Raw genomic sequence first — 17,168 nt, 5'->3', positions numbered from 1 at the left:
CTGCGCGCCACCCCACCAAAACTGCAAAGAAGAACACGGCGTGACGTTGCTGCATAGCAACTCATTTAAAATTCCCGCATCGACTTTACTAAAAGAAAACAAAAGAGGGGAAAACGCCTTTGAAGAGATGCAAATAATAAACTGTCTAGAAGTGACAACATGGTGATGGTCAGCAGACGAACTCTGGACAGGATTTATTCGGCGGTAAACGTCACGCTCGTTTAAGTAACGCCAAATAGTTCGGTTCCTGTGGAGCTAGCAGCTAGCCTATTGATTTTGTATTCGTAACACACCCTGTTGATTTTGAACAAATTGCAGCATTGTGAGGTTTTAAAATAATCAATTAATATTTATGTTTGGCCCGCATTTATGGTTTAGTTAACACAAACACGCCAATGACTCTCCATAAGTAGGAGACAAATAAGTCGTTTTCAATCTTTTACAAGTGGCACTTTTGCAGCCGTGCGCTTATAATGGAGTAAACAGAATCCTCTTGTTGCTCAAACGTTTGCTTTTTTTGTGTTTTTGACAGGTTTTCTTTGCCATTGTGCTATTGTCATGGTCATACGTCATCTACGCCGGCAGGGTCGCAGCTCATTGGCTGCTGGAAAAGAGGACCAAGACTTTGATCCATGATTGACAGGTGCTTGGTTCTTCTCAACACCTTTATTTCCTTTTTTTCAACTGGAAACCGAAAATCCCCAAAACAAAAATTACCTTTCATTGTATTAATAAAAAAAAAAAAAACTTAATTCAGTTCTAGACTCAGACCAAACATACAAAATTGGAAACTAGGCCACAGGCACGAGATTGCGATTAATGATAAATTTGTCATATTTACACTTTACAGAAGTTTATTCACGATTATTAGATAATATATGTTCATTTGTTAGCCTCCATAATCAGTCGACCCAGACATATTCACACAGTTCCTTTTGTATCGTTAAAGAATGGTTCAAAGAAGAATGAAAATAACTTAAGAGTCACACATTTTGTGTCTCTAAACTAATGTTTCTTAAACGTGTAACACCAAGTACAACCTTAAAAGAAATGTAGCTCACTAAATACCACGACAATGACCAACATTCATATACAGTAGCATAGTCGGCTCAAATGTTCATCAAAAATGAGGGAAAGTTTATTCCTATAAAGTATTTTTCCTCCACTTTAACATTATCTGCAGTTTGAACATTAAACTTGCTGTTAAATATAGGAATATAAACTACTTGATATAATGGAAATATATTGGAGGGAAAAAAAAAGTTGTAGTCAACAGGAAGACAGATGACATGGTGGAGAAAGGAACCATGGAAACGCTGCATGTGGCTTCATTATTTTTTTGTGTCCTCTGATGTATTCTGTAATTAAAAGACGAAACAGACACACACGCGCGCTGCCAAGCTTAAGAGTCCTTTCAAATGCGTACGTGCACATCCGTCTCAGATGTGTAAATGCTTAATAGAATGAATGAGCGCTCTTCAGAGTGGCCAGAACGTCCCCTTGACAAGAGTGGTTCTCAACACACAGGCACACGTACATATAATTAAAAAGCTGCTTTGCATCTGCGGTGTAAACGGTCTTCGGTAATTCAGTGAAATGAAAGCCTGATACACGAATGATGTATTTATTTTTTTCCCCGGCATACATATGATGCTGTTTGTCCTGTTCAATAAATCGTTAAAAGTGCGTCTGCAACTGAAAGTATTCATCACAGTGTCACAACTGTACTGTATTTAGTTAACACTTTTCCATATGTTGCCTTCAGGGGGCCGGTGGTTCAAAGGTCCCTCACATCGAGCTGGCCTGGCAGGGACGACCCCAGTTCTTGCTCTTTGGCCATCTCTGCAGGGACGCTCTTGCTCTCCAATTCCTTCGAGGTCTTCCCGTCCAGCCAGTACGTCACCATGTCACCCTTCCCCTGACAAGGAGACACTTGTCATCAGCGGCCATCGGGATCCGAGCGGAGCCGGCGTCACTGACCTTGACCTGCAGCGTTCCTCGGCAAACCAGCACGTAGCCGCCGATCTCCTCCAGCAGGTAAAAGACGCTGGCGCTGCACTGGATCTTCAGTGCTGCGTGACGCGCAACACAACGGTAACCATGACACAAGGCGCTTGGTCACGCTCTGCGAGGGCGCAGGGCAGACACGGCGTAGGCATGGATACAATACCCAGGCTGGTGGACTCCATACGAGAAGCCGTGTTTACCGTGTCGCCAAACAGACAGTAGCGAGGCATCTTAGTCCCGACCACGCCTGCAACTACTGGACCTGACCGTAAATATAAACACACACTTATTGCGGACGCTAAGATTTAAGAGCTTTGGAATTTTCATTGTTTGAATTTGGCTCTCAGGATATCGATTAAAAAAAAAAAAGTGATGTTTTGAAATTAATGGAGACACAGAAACAAAAGACATGGTATAGTAGCTGGAATTAGTACTCCCGGTGAGAGCGTACCCGAATGGATCCCGGCGCGGATCTGCAGCTGCATGTTGGGCTTGTGGGGGATCCGAAATGTGCGGCACACGTCCACCAGGTCCAACGCCATCCTGGCGATCTCGGAGGCGTGAAGGATGCCGTTCTCTCGGGGGACACCCGACACCACCATGTCTAAAAACACATGGGCGTGTTTTACGTGTGCCGGCTCGTCTACAGCGGCGATTCTCGAACGGGGTCCGGGGAGCCCTGGGGGCCCACCAGCCGTTACTTGGGAAGCAGAATGGTCACAGTTACCTTGAAAAACTAACAGTTACTTTCCTCATAACTTGATTTTTAAAATTAACTTCGTGATGTAGACTGATGAGTTGATTTTAAAAGTCATTCAGTTAGATTACAAGTTACTTTATTATTTTCTAAAAAGGACAACTTGCAAATACTTTATTGAAAGTGCATTTTTCACAGTAAGGGTTAAGTTTTTAATTTTAAAAAGTAGTTTTTTTTTTGACGCAGCATAAGTAATTGTTTGAATATAAGATTCTGGATTTCACTTAACATAAATGGTCTCGTTAAAAAAAACAACCCAATATTTCTCGACTTCACAAAACAAACGTTTTTGATATAAAAATAAAGGCGTTTTTTTTTCAACCTGACATATTTAACTGTTTTTACTGCAATGGTGAAACTTCTATAATATAGATTGTTCATATTTACATTAAAAAAAAATTATCAAAATCAGGTACCTCCTGAAATAGTCACAGCTCTGCTTTACACAACCTGTTTTGACTTTGGAATCTGGAGAATATTGTCATGCGTTTCCATAAAAATCCTTCCCCTTTATTGCTTTTATGTTCAGTAATGTACAGAAGTTTGTTGTGTGCCTGTTGGTTGGTAAAATCATGTGTTTTGTCTCCTTTTATATTATTAGTTGTTTAATATTCGTTTTGTCCTTGGCTGAATTTGCTCGAGTGATCAATGACTTCTGAGTCTGCAAAATAATTCCAAATATATTACGTCGTATCATTTGTTAACAGTACAAACCTACAAAAAGGACCAATTATTCCTCCCCACTTTCGGGAACAAACGTTTGCACACCCCTGGCTGACTTCACGTGTGTGTGTTGGCGTGCGTGGCTCACAGGCGTCTCCGATGGTTTCCACCTTGTAGACGTCGTAGTTGTCAATGATGTCGTCGAAGGTGGTGTAGAGCTTGTTGAGGAAGTCCACCACTTGGTATGGAGTACTGCTGCTGGACAGCTGCGTGAAGCCTACAATGTCACTTCTCACACACACACACACACGCACACACACACACACACACACACACACACACACACACACACACACACACACACACACAGTCAGCCAGCTCACCTGCCAGTCATCTGTGCGCGCTTACTTTGTGTCCGTCCAACCTGAAGAAGACGGTGGCGCTGACGTAGCTCTGAGCCTCTGACGTCTTCCCTTGGCGAAGGTCGTCGGCCACCTGGCGAGGAAGCATGCCTACACACACGCGCGCGCACACACAGCAGATGAACCTGTGTGTGTGTGTGTGTGTTTTGTTGCCTGTATGTGTTTTCTTCATACTGTAGAGTAGTCTGTCAGTCTTCTGCTTCTCATGCATCAGATCTTGAGTTCGTTCGGCCACCAGGACTTCCAGATGTTTGCTGTACTTCTCCATCTGAAACACAGTGCGGGCCTTGGCGTGAGTGCGTGCGCGCGCATGCTTTAGGATGAATGGCGTCTTACCAGGTTCATCATCATGTCCACCGGGCTGACTTTGACGGGGTTGATGCGGTAGACAAACTTCCGGATTTGTTCAAAAGTGGGTCGCTGGGCGGGATTGTGAGCGCCGCATCGGCGGATGAGCTACGTCATCAAAGACTCGGTTAGCGTCCCCAACGCGAGTGTCACGTCACTTAGCCGACTCACCTCCACGTAGTCGGCAGGGCACGGGCAGGTGTTGTCGGCTTTGCTGGAGATGAGCTCGGGCAGAGGCGGACAGCAAGAACATTCCAGACTGGACTCGTCCAACTGCGCAGAAGTGGGCGGGGCACTTTTTACTGAAGGGATTCCCACCCACTATGTTGATGGAGATAATCAACTATGTTGAGGGAAATCATCCAATTTCACCTTATTGGTCCCCCATTTTTTGGGTGGGGGGTCAGGGGGGTCTGCTCTAAATATCAAGGCAAGGCATGTTTATTAAGTGTATAGCACAAGGAAACTCAAAGGCATATAGAAAAGCATTAAAAAAAAACAGAACAACTGAAGACATTTGCAAAGCAAAGACAACAAATGTAGCCTATTAAAATAACCAAAAGAACGTACATTGATGACATTTAAGCACATTTATGACCAAATGATTTCAAGACCAAAACAAGTACCGTACCTTTCTGAAATTGGTAAAATTGTGAAATTGATTTTAAAAAGGCTTAAAAGAACGTAATCAAAGGAACTTGTAGTTTTAAACTTGGATTTAAAAGCATTTATACTTAAGGCTGACATCACTTCCATTTGGGTGCAGCATAACAGCTAAATGCCCCTTCACCATGTTTGCTTCAAAACCCGGGGCTCCACTAATTGACCCGAGTCCGGAGATCTCAGAGCTCTACTGGATTTAGATTCAATTAGCATTTTCTTCATGTACTGTATGCAGGACCCAAACCATTCAGTAATTTATAGACTCATATCAGAATCTTTAAAATCACTTCTATACAATGTTACTTTGTTTAGCTCTCTATGCATATACATATACACACATACACACGATATACAGTTTGCACACTTACGGGTATGGGGTCACTGCGTGTGGCGATCTCCAACAGGATTATAGAAAAACTACAATCATACACAGACACACAAACTCACACACTCTATTGTTACTATGCAGTGTGTCTTCAAAAAAAAGAAATTGACAAAAACTGTCCTTGTGTGCTGTGCTCATGTGTATGCGGTCACCTGAAGATGTCTCCAGCCAGCGTCGGCTCCGCGTCGGCGTTTTGAAATTCGGGAGCCTTGTACACTTCCTGGACTCTCTGCTGATAGGTCGAGAGAGGCTCCGCCCCTTCCCCACGGCGATACACCCTGAGCCCATAATCTGACGGGACAACAGGGGCGGCCCGCCGGTCAAAGGTGGGTGGAGTTCTATCTATCCGCGTGTCGGGCGGGGCTCACCAGTGATCTTGCACACCCAGCGGTCGTCCAGCACACAGTTGAGAGACTTGAGGCGGCCATGACAGATGCGATGCTGGTGTAGGTACGCCATCCCTCTGGCGATGTCCGTGGCGAAGGAAAACCTAGGAGGCGCCGATGTCATGGCCGCCTCGCCGCCAAAGCACGCCCTGGCAAGCTTACCTGAAGCCCCAGTTGAGTGGGATCTCTTCGTTGAGAAGGACGTCGTTGAGGCTCCCCTTGGGGCAGTACTCGGTCACTATGGCGACACCCGGCACTTGGACGCAGCCGCCGACGAACTTGCACAGATTGGGGTGGTCCAACTCCCTGGACACACGGCGGAGGCTCTGTTTGGGATCGCTCCACCTTGACCACATTAGTGGGACTCAAGCTGAGCTCTCCACGTGACCCCAACACGATGACTGCCGCGCTGTTCATGTGTGGGGATCGGCGGCTCGTTTCCATGAGTGGCCAATCAATGTTTCACGGCGTCGTGGATGTAACAGCCACTCAAAATGTACATGAGCTGTCACGCAGAGAAAATACATTTTAGGTTTTAAGCTCGTGAGACCCAGCCAGCTTCCACCCGGCCATACAAAAACACAACCTTGTACAACAATACTTTGATTTCATATGCAGCCTCTCCAAATGTACCCACTCCCCCTTATTCTCGCTCACTTCCTCTCTTCGTAGCGTTTTCCTTGACCATCCCGCTTTAGTTTTATGGCTTGATAAAAATGCTGCAGCACCATATACTGTACGTGGAGCCTCAAAACCTATCATGTTTCGGTTTGTGACCAACAGGTGGCACTGTAGGGCTCTCCCTGAAGCTGCACACCTCTTGGTCGTTATGTCATTAGCTCTATAAAAGGACTCCCGCCCGGCCACTCATTGTCGGGTCATTATCTGTTTCTTTGTTGCTGTCATGTATGTTTGTCATGTTTTTGGTCATGTTTCTGTTATGTTTTGCTTAAGTCATAGGTTTTGTTTGCTACTTTGGATTCGTTTTGTTATTAGGACTATGTTTTGGATTTAGTTTTCTGTGTTTTATCAATATACTTCTTCAAGTTCACCCTGCTCCTCCCTCCTGCCTGCTTTTTTGGGGTCCACCACCACTTCGCATCGTGACAAAACCCTTTACAGAGAATAAATATAGGAGATGAACTTCTTTGCAGTTTACGCTACACCCAGCTTGAAACATTCAAATGTTGGTATATGTATTGTTTCCTCAATATTTATGATGGACGATCCAGGACATTATAATCAGGCAACAGTGCCCGAGTCGTGTTCCAAAAGTATTTTTCATTTCACCTACTCTATTTACGTATCTAAAAATCTTGCGATGACGGAGTAAGCGTCTCCATCTTGTGACGTCTTACCTAACTTGCTTGACTTCCTGTCTGATGCTCTTGGACAGAGAAAAGGACTTGCTGGGAATTTTCTTGATGGCCACCGTCCTGCCATCACTGTAAGACACCAGCGTCAGCTCGCTTCTGTGCCCCGGGGAGGGGTGAAAGGTCAAATGGCTGAGCCTACTAGATCCCCGTGCAGGTGAAGGTTGTCTTCTTGCTTCCTACTTGTCCCCCGCAGGAAGTAAACGCCGTCACGCAGCTGGTGTTGCTGTCACTGTGGGCCATGGCCACACTCATCAAACTGCCCATGGTCACACGCGCGTGCTGATCTGTGGTGCCAAAGACACGTGATGTCTACTTCCTGCTTCAAAGGAAATGGCAAATATGTGCGGTGGATCACCGGACCTTGCTTGATGAGGTCAAAATCGATGATCCAGCTCTCATCCCACAGCAGCTTCTGCTTCTGGTACCTCAGCCACTGAACACACAGCAGACACGCTCAGGAGCGTGCGGCGACGCGCGGCGGCGCGGGGGCGACTCCTCACCATGGCGGTCAGGACAAAGCAGAGGCACAGCAGGCTCAGCGGCAGCCCGATGGCCAGTTTGGCGGACGGGGTCATGGGGCATTCGCCGCAATCTGCCGGACAGGTGGAGCAAATCTCTGCCTCCTGGCACTCTCCGTCGCCGCAGACTGAAACGTGCCGAAGGTGGTTACGCCTTGACGCGACTGTGGCGGCGTGCGTGTCGTACCTGCGGAGGGTAGCACGGTACTCTTGGCCTCCAGCGCCACCTGCATGCGGCCCACTCTGATATGAGCGATGAGGGACGTCAAGCCCACGTGGAGGAGAACCACCTGAGAGACGGGGACACGCCTTCACTAGGCCACACCTCAACCCCCCAGCCCCTGTGGCTCAGCCTTACCTTGGCACTCCAGTTGGTCTGCGTCATCTTGCCCGAAGTGGAGATGGTGTGTGTGAAGATCTTTCCGTCGTCAGGAATCCACGGACCGCAAATGCTCTCTGAATTCTGCACAAAAGTATGAGCCAGCGGTGCACTTGGCCCACCTGCGTGTGTGTGTGTGTGTATGAGCCAGCGGTGCACTTGGCCCACCTGCGTGTGTGCGTGTGTGTATACCATGTATGCCAGCGGACAGGAGTGGATGTTGGCGTGATGAATGCAGCAGTTTTCGCCGTCAGCGTCTTTCCAGTTGGCGGGACACTCGTGATGCTCACAGAACCACCGAGCGTCTTGCACGTCCACAATAGAACTGAGCACGTATCCATGTTTAGTCAACCCCCAATGATTTCAAAATTATTCCCGTCAGGGCTCGGACTATATCGGAGGGGTTAATTCGTTGCTAGTCGTTTTCAACAAAGAGAGTGTCGCTAAGATGATTAGAAGAAGTCTCCAGTTCAACTCGGAACCGAATGAGAATTGAAAGACGCTCCCACGAGCGCCTACACTAAAAGATCGGTGGTTGGCTCATTTTGCTGTCAATCAAAAAGAGATTCAGCCTCAGACAGATCATCCAATCATCATGCAGAAAAGCTCAGCATCCGGGCCAGCCGATAAACGCCCACTGTCCATAGACCTCCAGAGACGCTGAGCGTCCGATGGGCGGGACAAAACCAGCTTTTATCCAATGACTCGTCTCGTTTCAATGTATTGGAACAACCTGGAACTCTCTAGACGCCCAGCGTCCGCGCTGTAGGCGCTTAGCGTCCACACAGTTGAAAGCACAGTGAAGCTGCGGGAATGAATGAGAAGAGAGTCGCGTCGTAACCAGTCTTCAGAAGCTGATTTGGAAAAAAGCTGAGCGCGTTGCAGCGCAGATTTAGTCAATGACATGTACACACAATTGTATGTACACACATGTATTTGATCACTTATTTCTTTGACATTTTAGGAGAAGCTGAGCTTCCCTTGCTGTCTTGGAGCAATCGCCTCTGATGTGGACATACCCGCGCCCAGTGACTGCATGTGCAGGATTACCTGTGAGGGAAGATGCGGTTGTCCACGGCCCAGCTGTAAAATGAGTCATGGACGGAGACCGAGTAGACGACGCTGAACACTTCGCCGCTCTTCACCGTCTCGGGAGGCCGCAGGACCCACGCCATCTCCAGACCTGCACGCCGACACGCCGGCGGCAGTGTTACCACCGCCGGCCCTGGACGCGATCGAGACTCTCACCTCCGCAACTGATCATGTTGGAGTCGTTGGGGCGCTCCAGAGGCCAGCAGTCGTACTCGCTGTTGTCGAGATCGTGCCAGGAGGACGCAGGTGTGACGCAGCACACACACACCTACACACACGTACGCATGCACACACCGCAAATAAGTTGCTTTTAACCCAGCCGCTGCCAAGGATGTCCAAATTCGTCAACTGGAATTCACTGACATTTATTGGTCACGTATCTTTTTGAGAGCTTTAATTTTCGTAGGCTTCCATCTTTTTGTTTTAGGAACGTTTTACCCTAACGCGTTTGAAAGACGAAGGAAATGAAAGACGCAGGCTAAGTGCAGCAGTGGCTTGTGTGTAGAGTGGAATCCTAAAAATCGATGATGATGTCACAAAAAAAGTCCTTATCATATTAAATAATTATCCTTGCGTTCTTTTTTTCCCCCCACCTTATAAGACACCCAAGATCTCAATCAATCCAGTCCAGTGCAGTTACCTGCAAAATCCACTTGAGCGCAGTAATGACGTATTTGTACTTCTTTACTCCCCACCAATGATGATTATTACATGTTGTGCTTGCCCCTCGGAACAGGACGAGATGGAGGCGGGCGGTGCAATGTCTCACCCAGATCATATAGCAGAGGTTGCCCTTCATGACGAACCGGACTAGACCAGGACGGAAGAGGACGCACTGTCGTCGACGGAGCCAGGATGGAGCAATTCAAGGAGGGCGTAGCAGACCGGACCAAAATGCAGTAGGATGTGCGCAGCGGTTGGAGGACTGAGTCCAGACTGAATGTTGCGCAGCAGGTGCTCACTTTTTGGACCTTTTGAACATTAAGCAGTTGGGCAAAGGTCGCCCTCTGCTGCAGGCCATTGGTACTACATCTTGAGTCTCTGTCTCTTTCTCTCTCTGCCCCTCCACGTCTATATTTTAGGCTGGTCTTTTTTGCCCTTCTGTATATACATCATGTCATTTTTACTCTGACAAAACAATCTGTGTTTTCAGACATGTCTTAGTACACATCATGGCATTAAAAAAAAGAATATGTCCATATATATATACACATACATATATATATATACACACACACACACATAGAGAGAGAGAGCATGTCATTTTTAGTTAGACTATACATGTTGTTTTTCCCTGTGTGCCTGACATACTCATTCTTTTCAAAACATGTCATGGCTGTACAAAAAAATATATGATACTACCATCATCATTCATAGAAGTAGTATCAACGTTGACCTGCGGCATTTAGTCGGTGTTCTGATCAGGGCTTTAGGCTGCCAGTTCCGATACCAATTATCTATGACTGAAATTGGCCTAAACGATCACGGATTGTCTTAACATTTTTCAATTTTAGAGCTGCTCGCTAACAATTATTTTAATAATTGATTACATTTCAATTTGATGATGAATCAGATTTTAAGCCTTTATCACACAAAAACAAGTCATTATTTCAAAGTGAAAGTGCAGAAAATGCACAAACATATTCAAATTCACCTACACACATACAGTCGTTTCAACGTACCTACCCCATTTCACCACTATAATGTTCACATTTCAAAAGTCCCGGTTTCACGTCATTCATTTTTCATTTGTCAGTTTGATTTACAACGAACACCTTTCTTCTCACATAAACGTCATTATAACGACCAGATTTTCCCCACAAAATAGTGGAAAGGTCTTCATTACGATGGACCGTGCAAGCTAACTGTCGCTGCGAGATGAAGTATAGGAGTGCTACACGTGTTTGTTTCGTGTCTTATTAAAAAAAAATCTTCATATACACGCATTTGTAAGCGACACGTTTCTCCAGTATCACACGTTCATGTTGTTCCATCTACTGTTCAAACCGTATTATACGTCGTCGTTGGCGGCCATTTTATTGAAAACGGTTACAACTACCTGTAACTACTGTTAGAACGTAGAGATGCGATATGTCTGTCGAGGTACGTTGTCACGTGGTTTGACAGAATGTATTTTTAGTCTGACATTTGCCACCAGAGGGCGCCAAATTCACTCCAGGCAATGCCGTTCCCCGATCTTCCGTTTTGGCCCACTTGACCCGAGGAAAATCCCAATTTGCGGTTGCTCACGCCTTTCAATGAAATCTCAATTGACGTTCGTCAGAGAAAAAGAAATGCCCCCGCATGGCAATTTCTCAACATTTTCCAACACATACAATAGTCACTCCACCACCCGCCACCCCCCCCCCCCCCCATCACTTTAGCCCCTAATTAGCCCGCCGTTGCTCAATACCGGTCGCTCCCCAACACCAAACGTGCATACAAACATTTACAATACTGTCGCTTGTAAAAGGCAGCCTCAGGCAAGCATGAGTGCAGGCAGGTCGGATAACGGCTGTGATTAGGGTTAATGATAGCATTGCGGCACTCGGAGAGAGAGAGAGAGCGCACGTGTAATTGTGTGTTCATGGTGATGGCAACCAAGCCGCCCAAATTATCCTCTTTCTTTAACACTTGTCCACTCCAACTTCCCCCCACTTCCACCTCCACCCGCCCAGTGCGCATTTAATTTTCGAATGGAAAAAATGATTTACACTCATTGTAGCGGCCTATTGAGTTATTTGTTTTCTTAAAATGAGAAGGAGGCGCCTACACAAACCTTGCGAGGCTTTCAAAAGTATTAATTTTGATCTGGAGAGTGACCTCATCTCCGGCGCTGTCGTGCACAACAAAATGAAAAGGACTGAAACGTGTGGCGATAATGACACTTCCAACGTTCAATTTCAGTGTGTGTGTGTGTGTGTGTGTGTGTGCCTCAATTCTTGTTAACACATTGAGTCAGCTGCAGTCCCGTGGCGCAACGGAGTACAAATACTCAATTACTGCAATTTTCACGCTACCGGGGAAAGTTTCACTTGAACTCCACGACCTCTATTTTGAATTGAGAAGGGCTTGGAATGACTTCCAAGCGGTGGCGATGCTGCGCTGCTTTGCCCTCTGGAGACGTCGGATGGTGAAGCAGCATTTCCTTGAAGTCATCCCAAAGTCGTTCTCCATGATCTCACCGAACGTCTTCGGTGCCTGAATTTTTGCCTCGGGACCCGCCAAAGGCGCAGTTGGCTCGAAAGGATACCTTCCTTTGCTTGACAGCATCCCACGTTGCTGGTGTCCGCCATTGGGTTTGGGAATTGGGAATTGCGCCAGAACAGCTCTACAATGGCGACATGGAACATGGCCCACTCATACTCAATGTAGGGGGACGGGGGGGGGGGGGGGTCCCCCGCCAGCGCTTCCCGTGGTTAAGGTGGAGTTGAAATTCCTCCTGACGAGAGACTCCACCAAACATTCGCACAAAACCAACATTTCATTTTAGCGAATTGTGTATTGACAATTTCTCGACCGGATTTTTCATGATAGGTTACTTTTTTTGTTTGTTTGTTTTTATAAATTCAGTTAGTGTTCATTCATTTTTACAGCGGGTTTGTTGAGTTTATTTTTTTGAATGGTTTGTGTTATGTTTCGGGTCTGGTTACATTTGGTTTGGTTTCCTCATGTGCCCTTTTTTTCGCCACCTGTTCTCGTTGTCAGTGTCTCTTGTGTGTAACCATTTAGCTCCCTCAACCCTTTGTGTCTTGTTCAGGTGTTTCACGTTGTCTCGTCACTTTGCTTGTATTTAGTTCCCTGAGTTTGTGTCGGTCTTTGTTGGGTCACTGTGAGCTGTGACTATGTGAACATATGTGTGCTCCTGTCATGTTTTGTTTCCTGTCTTAGTTTTGTTTGTTCCTCGTGATTTCCAGGCATTTTTTGAGTACTTCGACTTAGTGTTTTTTCCATTGTACTCCTGTGTGTATTTTTTTGTTAAATACATTTTGGTCAATCCACCCTGCTCCTCCCTGCCTCCATGCTTTTTTGGGGTCCTACTCCACTATCATGCAAAACGTGACAGTTTGTTTTAGTTGAGTTTTTTAAATTTATTTTTTTTTAGTTTGTGTTAGTTTTACTGTTTTAATTTTTGGGGGGGGGTTGCATTTTGTTGGGTGCAAGATGATTAAAAAAAAAGGTCTAAATATTGTGTCATAAAAGAAAGGAAATTACAATTTCAAACGACGGTTTGACCTGCCTCCTTCTGTACATACAGCAATACCGAAATAAAAACATTTAAAATGAGCCCCAAAGACGAAAACAAAAGACTTGCTGTAATTATTGTTCGTTGTAGCTATTTTTATAAACCTAATTGTAATTTCAGTTCGTTTTTGTGTTGTTTATTTCTACTTTATTTCCCTAACAATTTTTTTTTTCCATTTTGTGATTGTGTTTGTTTTCGTTTACGATCAAGACCTCGCTCTTCAGCTTTCGGACCTGTTTCCTTTGTAATAAAATGGACGACGACAGAGATAATCCCCCGCCGGGACAGATTTACTCTCTTTCTTGTCAAATATTGCATTTTATGAGAGGGAAGAGTTCATGGATTAGACGTGAGTGGAAAACACATTCCAAGGCTTTATTCTGCTAATTGATGGACATCATGGCCACTCGCTTCATGTTTCCACTTGATGGTGTGTGTGTGTGTGTGTGTGTGTGTGTGTGTGTGTGTGTGTGTGTGTGTGTGTGTGTGTGCCTAATCTTCAGCGAGTGTCGCCACATGGAAAACTCCACTTTCCTTCCGTCAATCTAAATTAGTGACGTGTTCCACCTCCAAGGGTGTGCGTGTCACTCCGAGGCTTTGTCACGATTTTTGGCACGAGCGCACACACAATGGCGGCAGACACAGCAAAATAAGGCGATTGTGTCATGGATGGTTTTATCGGCGGTGCACGTGTGTAAATATGTACATGTATGTACGTATATATGGGGTAGGGTGGGGGGGTAAATGGGTCAATGTGTTGGGGGGGCAGCAGGGACTGGGGCGAAAGGAAACTTTGCCTCATCCTCCCCTCACATTATCACGCAGCCCAGAATAACACATCCAAAACACTCGAATACAATTCGTACAATGTAACAATCGCGCACGCGCGCCTGGAAGTAACCGTAATGACAGGAGACGCCATGGTTACCACGGCAACAAGGGTGCTATGAATTAATACAAACATCAGTCAGCCTCGCTGAGTCACACCAAAGTGTTTGTGCGTATCCGTATGAACTGGGTGTCCCTATGTTGGGGTGGGGGGGGGGGGAGGTCCCCCACGTCTAATCTGAGGAGGCCATTCACTTGTGTTCCATCTGTGCAACTAACTGTCACCACAATAATTGTGTATGTGCGCGCGCGTGTGTGTGTGTGTGTGTGTAATTGGGGGGTTTGGATGATGATGATGTCACAAATTCCACTTTTCCATTGACATAGCCAGATTGGGAATGTGTGGGGTGGTGGGGGCCATAAGGTGATCACTATGTTTTCCTGCTGTGTGTGTGTGTGTGTGTGTGCGTGTGTGTGTGTGTGTGTGCGTGCGTGCGTGCGTGCGTGCGTGTGTGTGTGTGTGTGTGTGCGCGCGCGCGCGTGCGTGTGTGTGTGATTTGGAAAACATCACCACAGTGATGAAATTTTTCAGATTTCTTCTCTGTTATGCTACAATTTTCATTTCATCTTTTTTTTGTGCTGTGGAGGCATGTGTCTTTAAGAATTATGTAAAATTACATCGTTCAACAGTTTTTGGCATTTTTTGTTATTCAGAGAGGTGAGTAAACTTTTCTGTCTGATTATTTTTGGGGGCTGATTCCAAATCTGCCCTCGTCTTTTTTCCTCTAGCACATTAGGTTTTCCTAATAATAAAAATATAATAACGCAAATATCATATGTAATATATTTAGGGAAATTTATGAATTCAGGATTCAGGATTTTTGTTGGGTTTTTTTTTCCTTTCCAGAAACATCATAGCTGTGATTTGCAATGCATGGTCAACATTTGTCTTATGCAAGCTTTTATAAGTCAGACTTCAAAACAAACAAACAAAAAAAAAATGTTAATGCTCGAAAAAAGTAAAGATGTAACGCCATCTCATTAAAATATGCTGTTGACCAGTGTTATTACAGGTTTATTATTCAGAATGCTGAATCGAAAGCGACACGAGCCCTCCATCAACTCGAGGAGGGTTAGCCTTCCCCAAATGTCATCATGGGGAAAAAAATGCTGACGATCACAAGTGTCAATTTAAGAAAAACAAAAATAAATACCCAAGATTGCTTCCCTCTTTTATTGAGTTAGATTGCGTTTGTATTGAAAAGAAGGGAAATAATAATATTCAGCTCTTACATTTTTTTTCACCAAAAATGCTAAATTAGCGCTTTGATACCTGTAAAAAAAATCCAATTGATGTATCTTTGCTTGTCTTCCACTGACACTTCCGTTTCAATCCCATCCATCCATCCATCTGTTTTCCAATCTGCTTTATCCTCACAGGGGTCGCGGGGGTGTTGCAGCCTATCCCAGCCGTCTTCGGGCAGTAGACGGGGTACACCCTGAACCGGTTGCCAATCGGAGGGCACGCAGAGACCGACAACCATCTACGCGCTCACACTCACACCTCGGGACAATTTGGAGTGTTCAATCAGCCTGCCATGCATGTTTTTGGAATGTGAGGAAACCGGAATACCCGAAGAAAACCCACGCAGGCACGTGGAGAACATGCAAACTCCACACAGGAAGGCCGGAGCGATCAAACCCATGACCTCTGCTCTGTGAATTCAACACGCTAACCATTGGATTCAATTCCTTCCAACATATTTTGCACTCGTGCGCTCCCAAATACCAGCGAAAACCTTTGGCGCCATCCAAATACGGCAGCGCGGTCTCCACCGCTTTGACACCTGTTGCCAACAGCTCAGGCAATCTGGTTGTGCGGCCCAACGCTTCGTTTAGCACCTGCTGTTGTAATTCTCAAAGAATCTGAAGCTAACATGCAGTGTGACTGCGCGCACGCGTGTGTGTGTGTGTGTGTGTGTGTCTCTGTGTGTGTGTGTCTATGGTGCCAATGCATTGATGGAAAATCTAATCTAGTTTTCCTCTGTGTCACAGAGACCCCCCCCCCCCCTCCACTACCACCACCGCCACATCCCCCCACCCGCTCCGTAAAGGTTTTAAAGTGCGTCAGGGAGGTGGCACCCTGGCTTACATGCTAACACGCCGCCGCAGGAGGAGAAAGAGGAGGAAAGGATATTTTGGGGGGGAAACTGTCGACTCTGGAAGACGAGTAAAGGGGGACCTGTATGGGAAAAAGAGAGCTGCAATTGTGGGCGTGTTCCCAGCTATAATTGGCCTCGACTCGTACCTGCTCCTGGCATCGCTGCATGAGCCTCACCGCACACGCACGCACGCACGCACACTCACGCACACACACGCCAACACACCTGTCAACTGCTGTCGGCTCAGCAAGTGCTCTCCGCTCTCCAGGTAAGACATTTGCATTTTAATCCATTTGTATCTGCAGAAGAAGATTGTGTCCATGTCAAGAACTGACAAGCATTTCAATTTTCTTCAAGGGCTAATTTGAAAATGGCGTTAGGCAGTTTGTCATGAAGGTTACTCGTATCCTTGCTTCACAAAAATCTATAAGGTTGTTTTTTGTTTGTTTGTTTTCCCCCAAAAAGAAAACATGTAAAATTTGTACAAATGCATTTTATTTTTAAATTTTTCTCCGGTTTTTGTCAAGATATATATATTTTTGGTTAATTCAGGTTTGGTTGCACTTGCGTGTTTTCACGTCATCTAAAATGAATTTTCATTTCAGGGTCATTTAATTCAGATTACACGTGATGACAATTGTAACAATACACACACACACACACACACACACACACACACACACACACACCTTGCAACAAAAACAACAACAATGTGAACATGCTTCTCAATACAAAGCCCAGGCATGGAAACCCTTTAGAGGAAAAAACTCGGGACTCTCCACCTCCCTTCCACCATTCCAACCAGTTGACACAGGGTTAATTACGCCTGACACACACGCACACACACACACGCGCGCAGTCAGGACCATTTAGCTGGAGTGTCAAATGGGGGTTCCCTGTGCTCCCCTTGTAAGGAAACAAAATGGCAAAGGGCAG

General features: G+C 45.8%; 1 protein-coding gene and 1 long non-coding RNA gene across 4 annotated transcripts; one reads left to right on the top strand and one right to left on the bottom strand.

Moving 5' to 3' along the window:
- The first annotated feature begins 40 nt into the window (after positions 1-40).
- Positions 41-9,879, top strand: LOC147209200 (uncharacterized). 3 transcript variants are annotated; one of them, XR_015100189.1, is made up of 6 exons: positions 41-204; positions 533-643; positions 1,766-2,037; positions 5,404-7,998; positions 8,869-9,242; positions 9,733-9,879. It is a non-coding gene; the product is annotated as an uncharacterized LOC147209200 (long non-coding RNA). The 3 variants fall into 3 exon arrangements; XR_015100188.1 differs by having other exon boundaries at positions 1,766-7,161; XR_015100187.1 differs by having other exon boundaries at positions 1,766-7,998.
- LOC147209199 (atrial natriuretic peptide receptor 2) lies at positions 1,611-9,906 on the bottom strand. Its single transcript, XM_086104937.1, has 23 exons — positions 9,766-9,906; positions 9,153-9,264; positions 8,955-9,087; positions 8,097-8,229; positions 7,884-7,988; positions 7,713-7,815; positions 7,508-7,653; positions 7,368-7,440; positions 7,147-7,291; positions 6,990-7,076; positions 5,794-5,937; positions 5,614-5,735; positions 5,398-5,536; positions 5,229-5,277; positions 4,369-4,470; positions 4,186-4,305; positions 4,024-4,117; positions 3,852-3,939; positions 3,576-3,715; positions 2,459-2,611; positions 2,171-2,269; positions 1,981-2,072; positions 1,611-1,918 (listed from the first exon to the last, which is right to left on the bottom strand). Exons 1-23 carry the CDS (start codon positions 9,793-9,795, stop codon positions 1,778-1,780), a joined length of 2,550 nt encoding a protein of 849 aa, XP_085961063.1. The 5' UTR covers positions 9,796-9,906; the 3' UTR covers positions 1,611-1,777.
- Positions 9,907-17,168: the final 7,262 nt, after the last annotated feature.

Source organism: Hippocampus guttulatus, chromosome 2, assembly GCF_054856545.1.
Source record: "Hippocampus guttulatus isolate MCC_2025c chromosome 2, RoL_Hgut_1.0, whole genome shotgun sequence".
NCBI lineage: Eukaryota > Metazoa > Chordata > Actinopteri > Syngnathiformes > Syngnathidae > Hippocampus > Hippocampus guttulatus.
The sequence above is the reverse complement of the archived record's forward strand: the minus strand, read 5'-3'. Positions and strand labels throughout refer to the sequence as shown.

Coding starts and splice junctions, on each gene's coding strand:
- LOC147209199 (XM_086104937.1), bottom strand. CDS start 9,795: ATGAAGGGCAACCTCTGCTATATGATCTGG. Junction 7,654..7,712: donor TACCGTGCTACCCTCCGCAG/GTACGACACGCA, acceptor GGCACGTTTCAG/TCTGCGGCGACGGAGAGTGC. Junction 2,612..3,575: donor GGAAACCATCGGAGACGCCT/GTGAGCCACGCA, acceptor ATGTGTTTTTAG/ACATGGTGGTGTCGGGTGTC.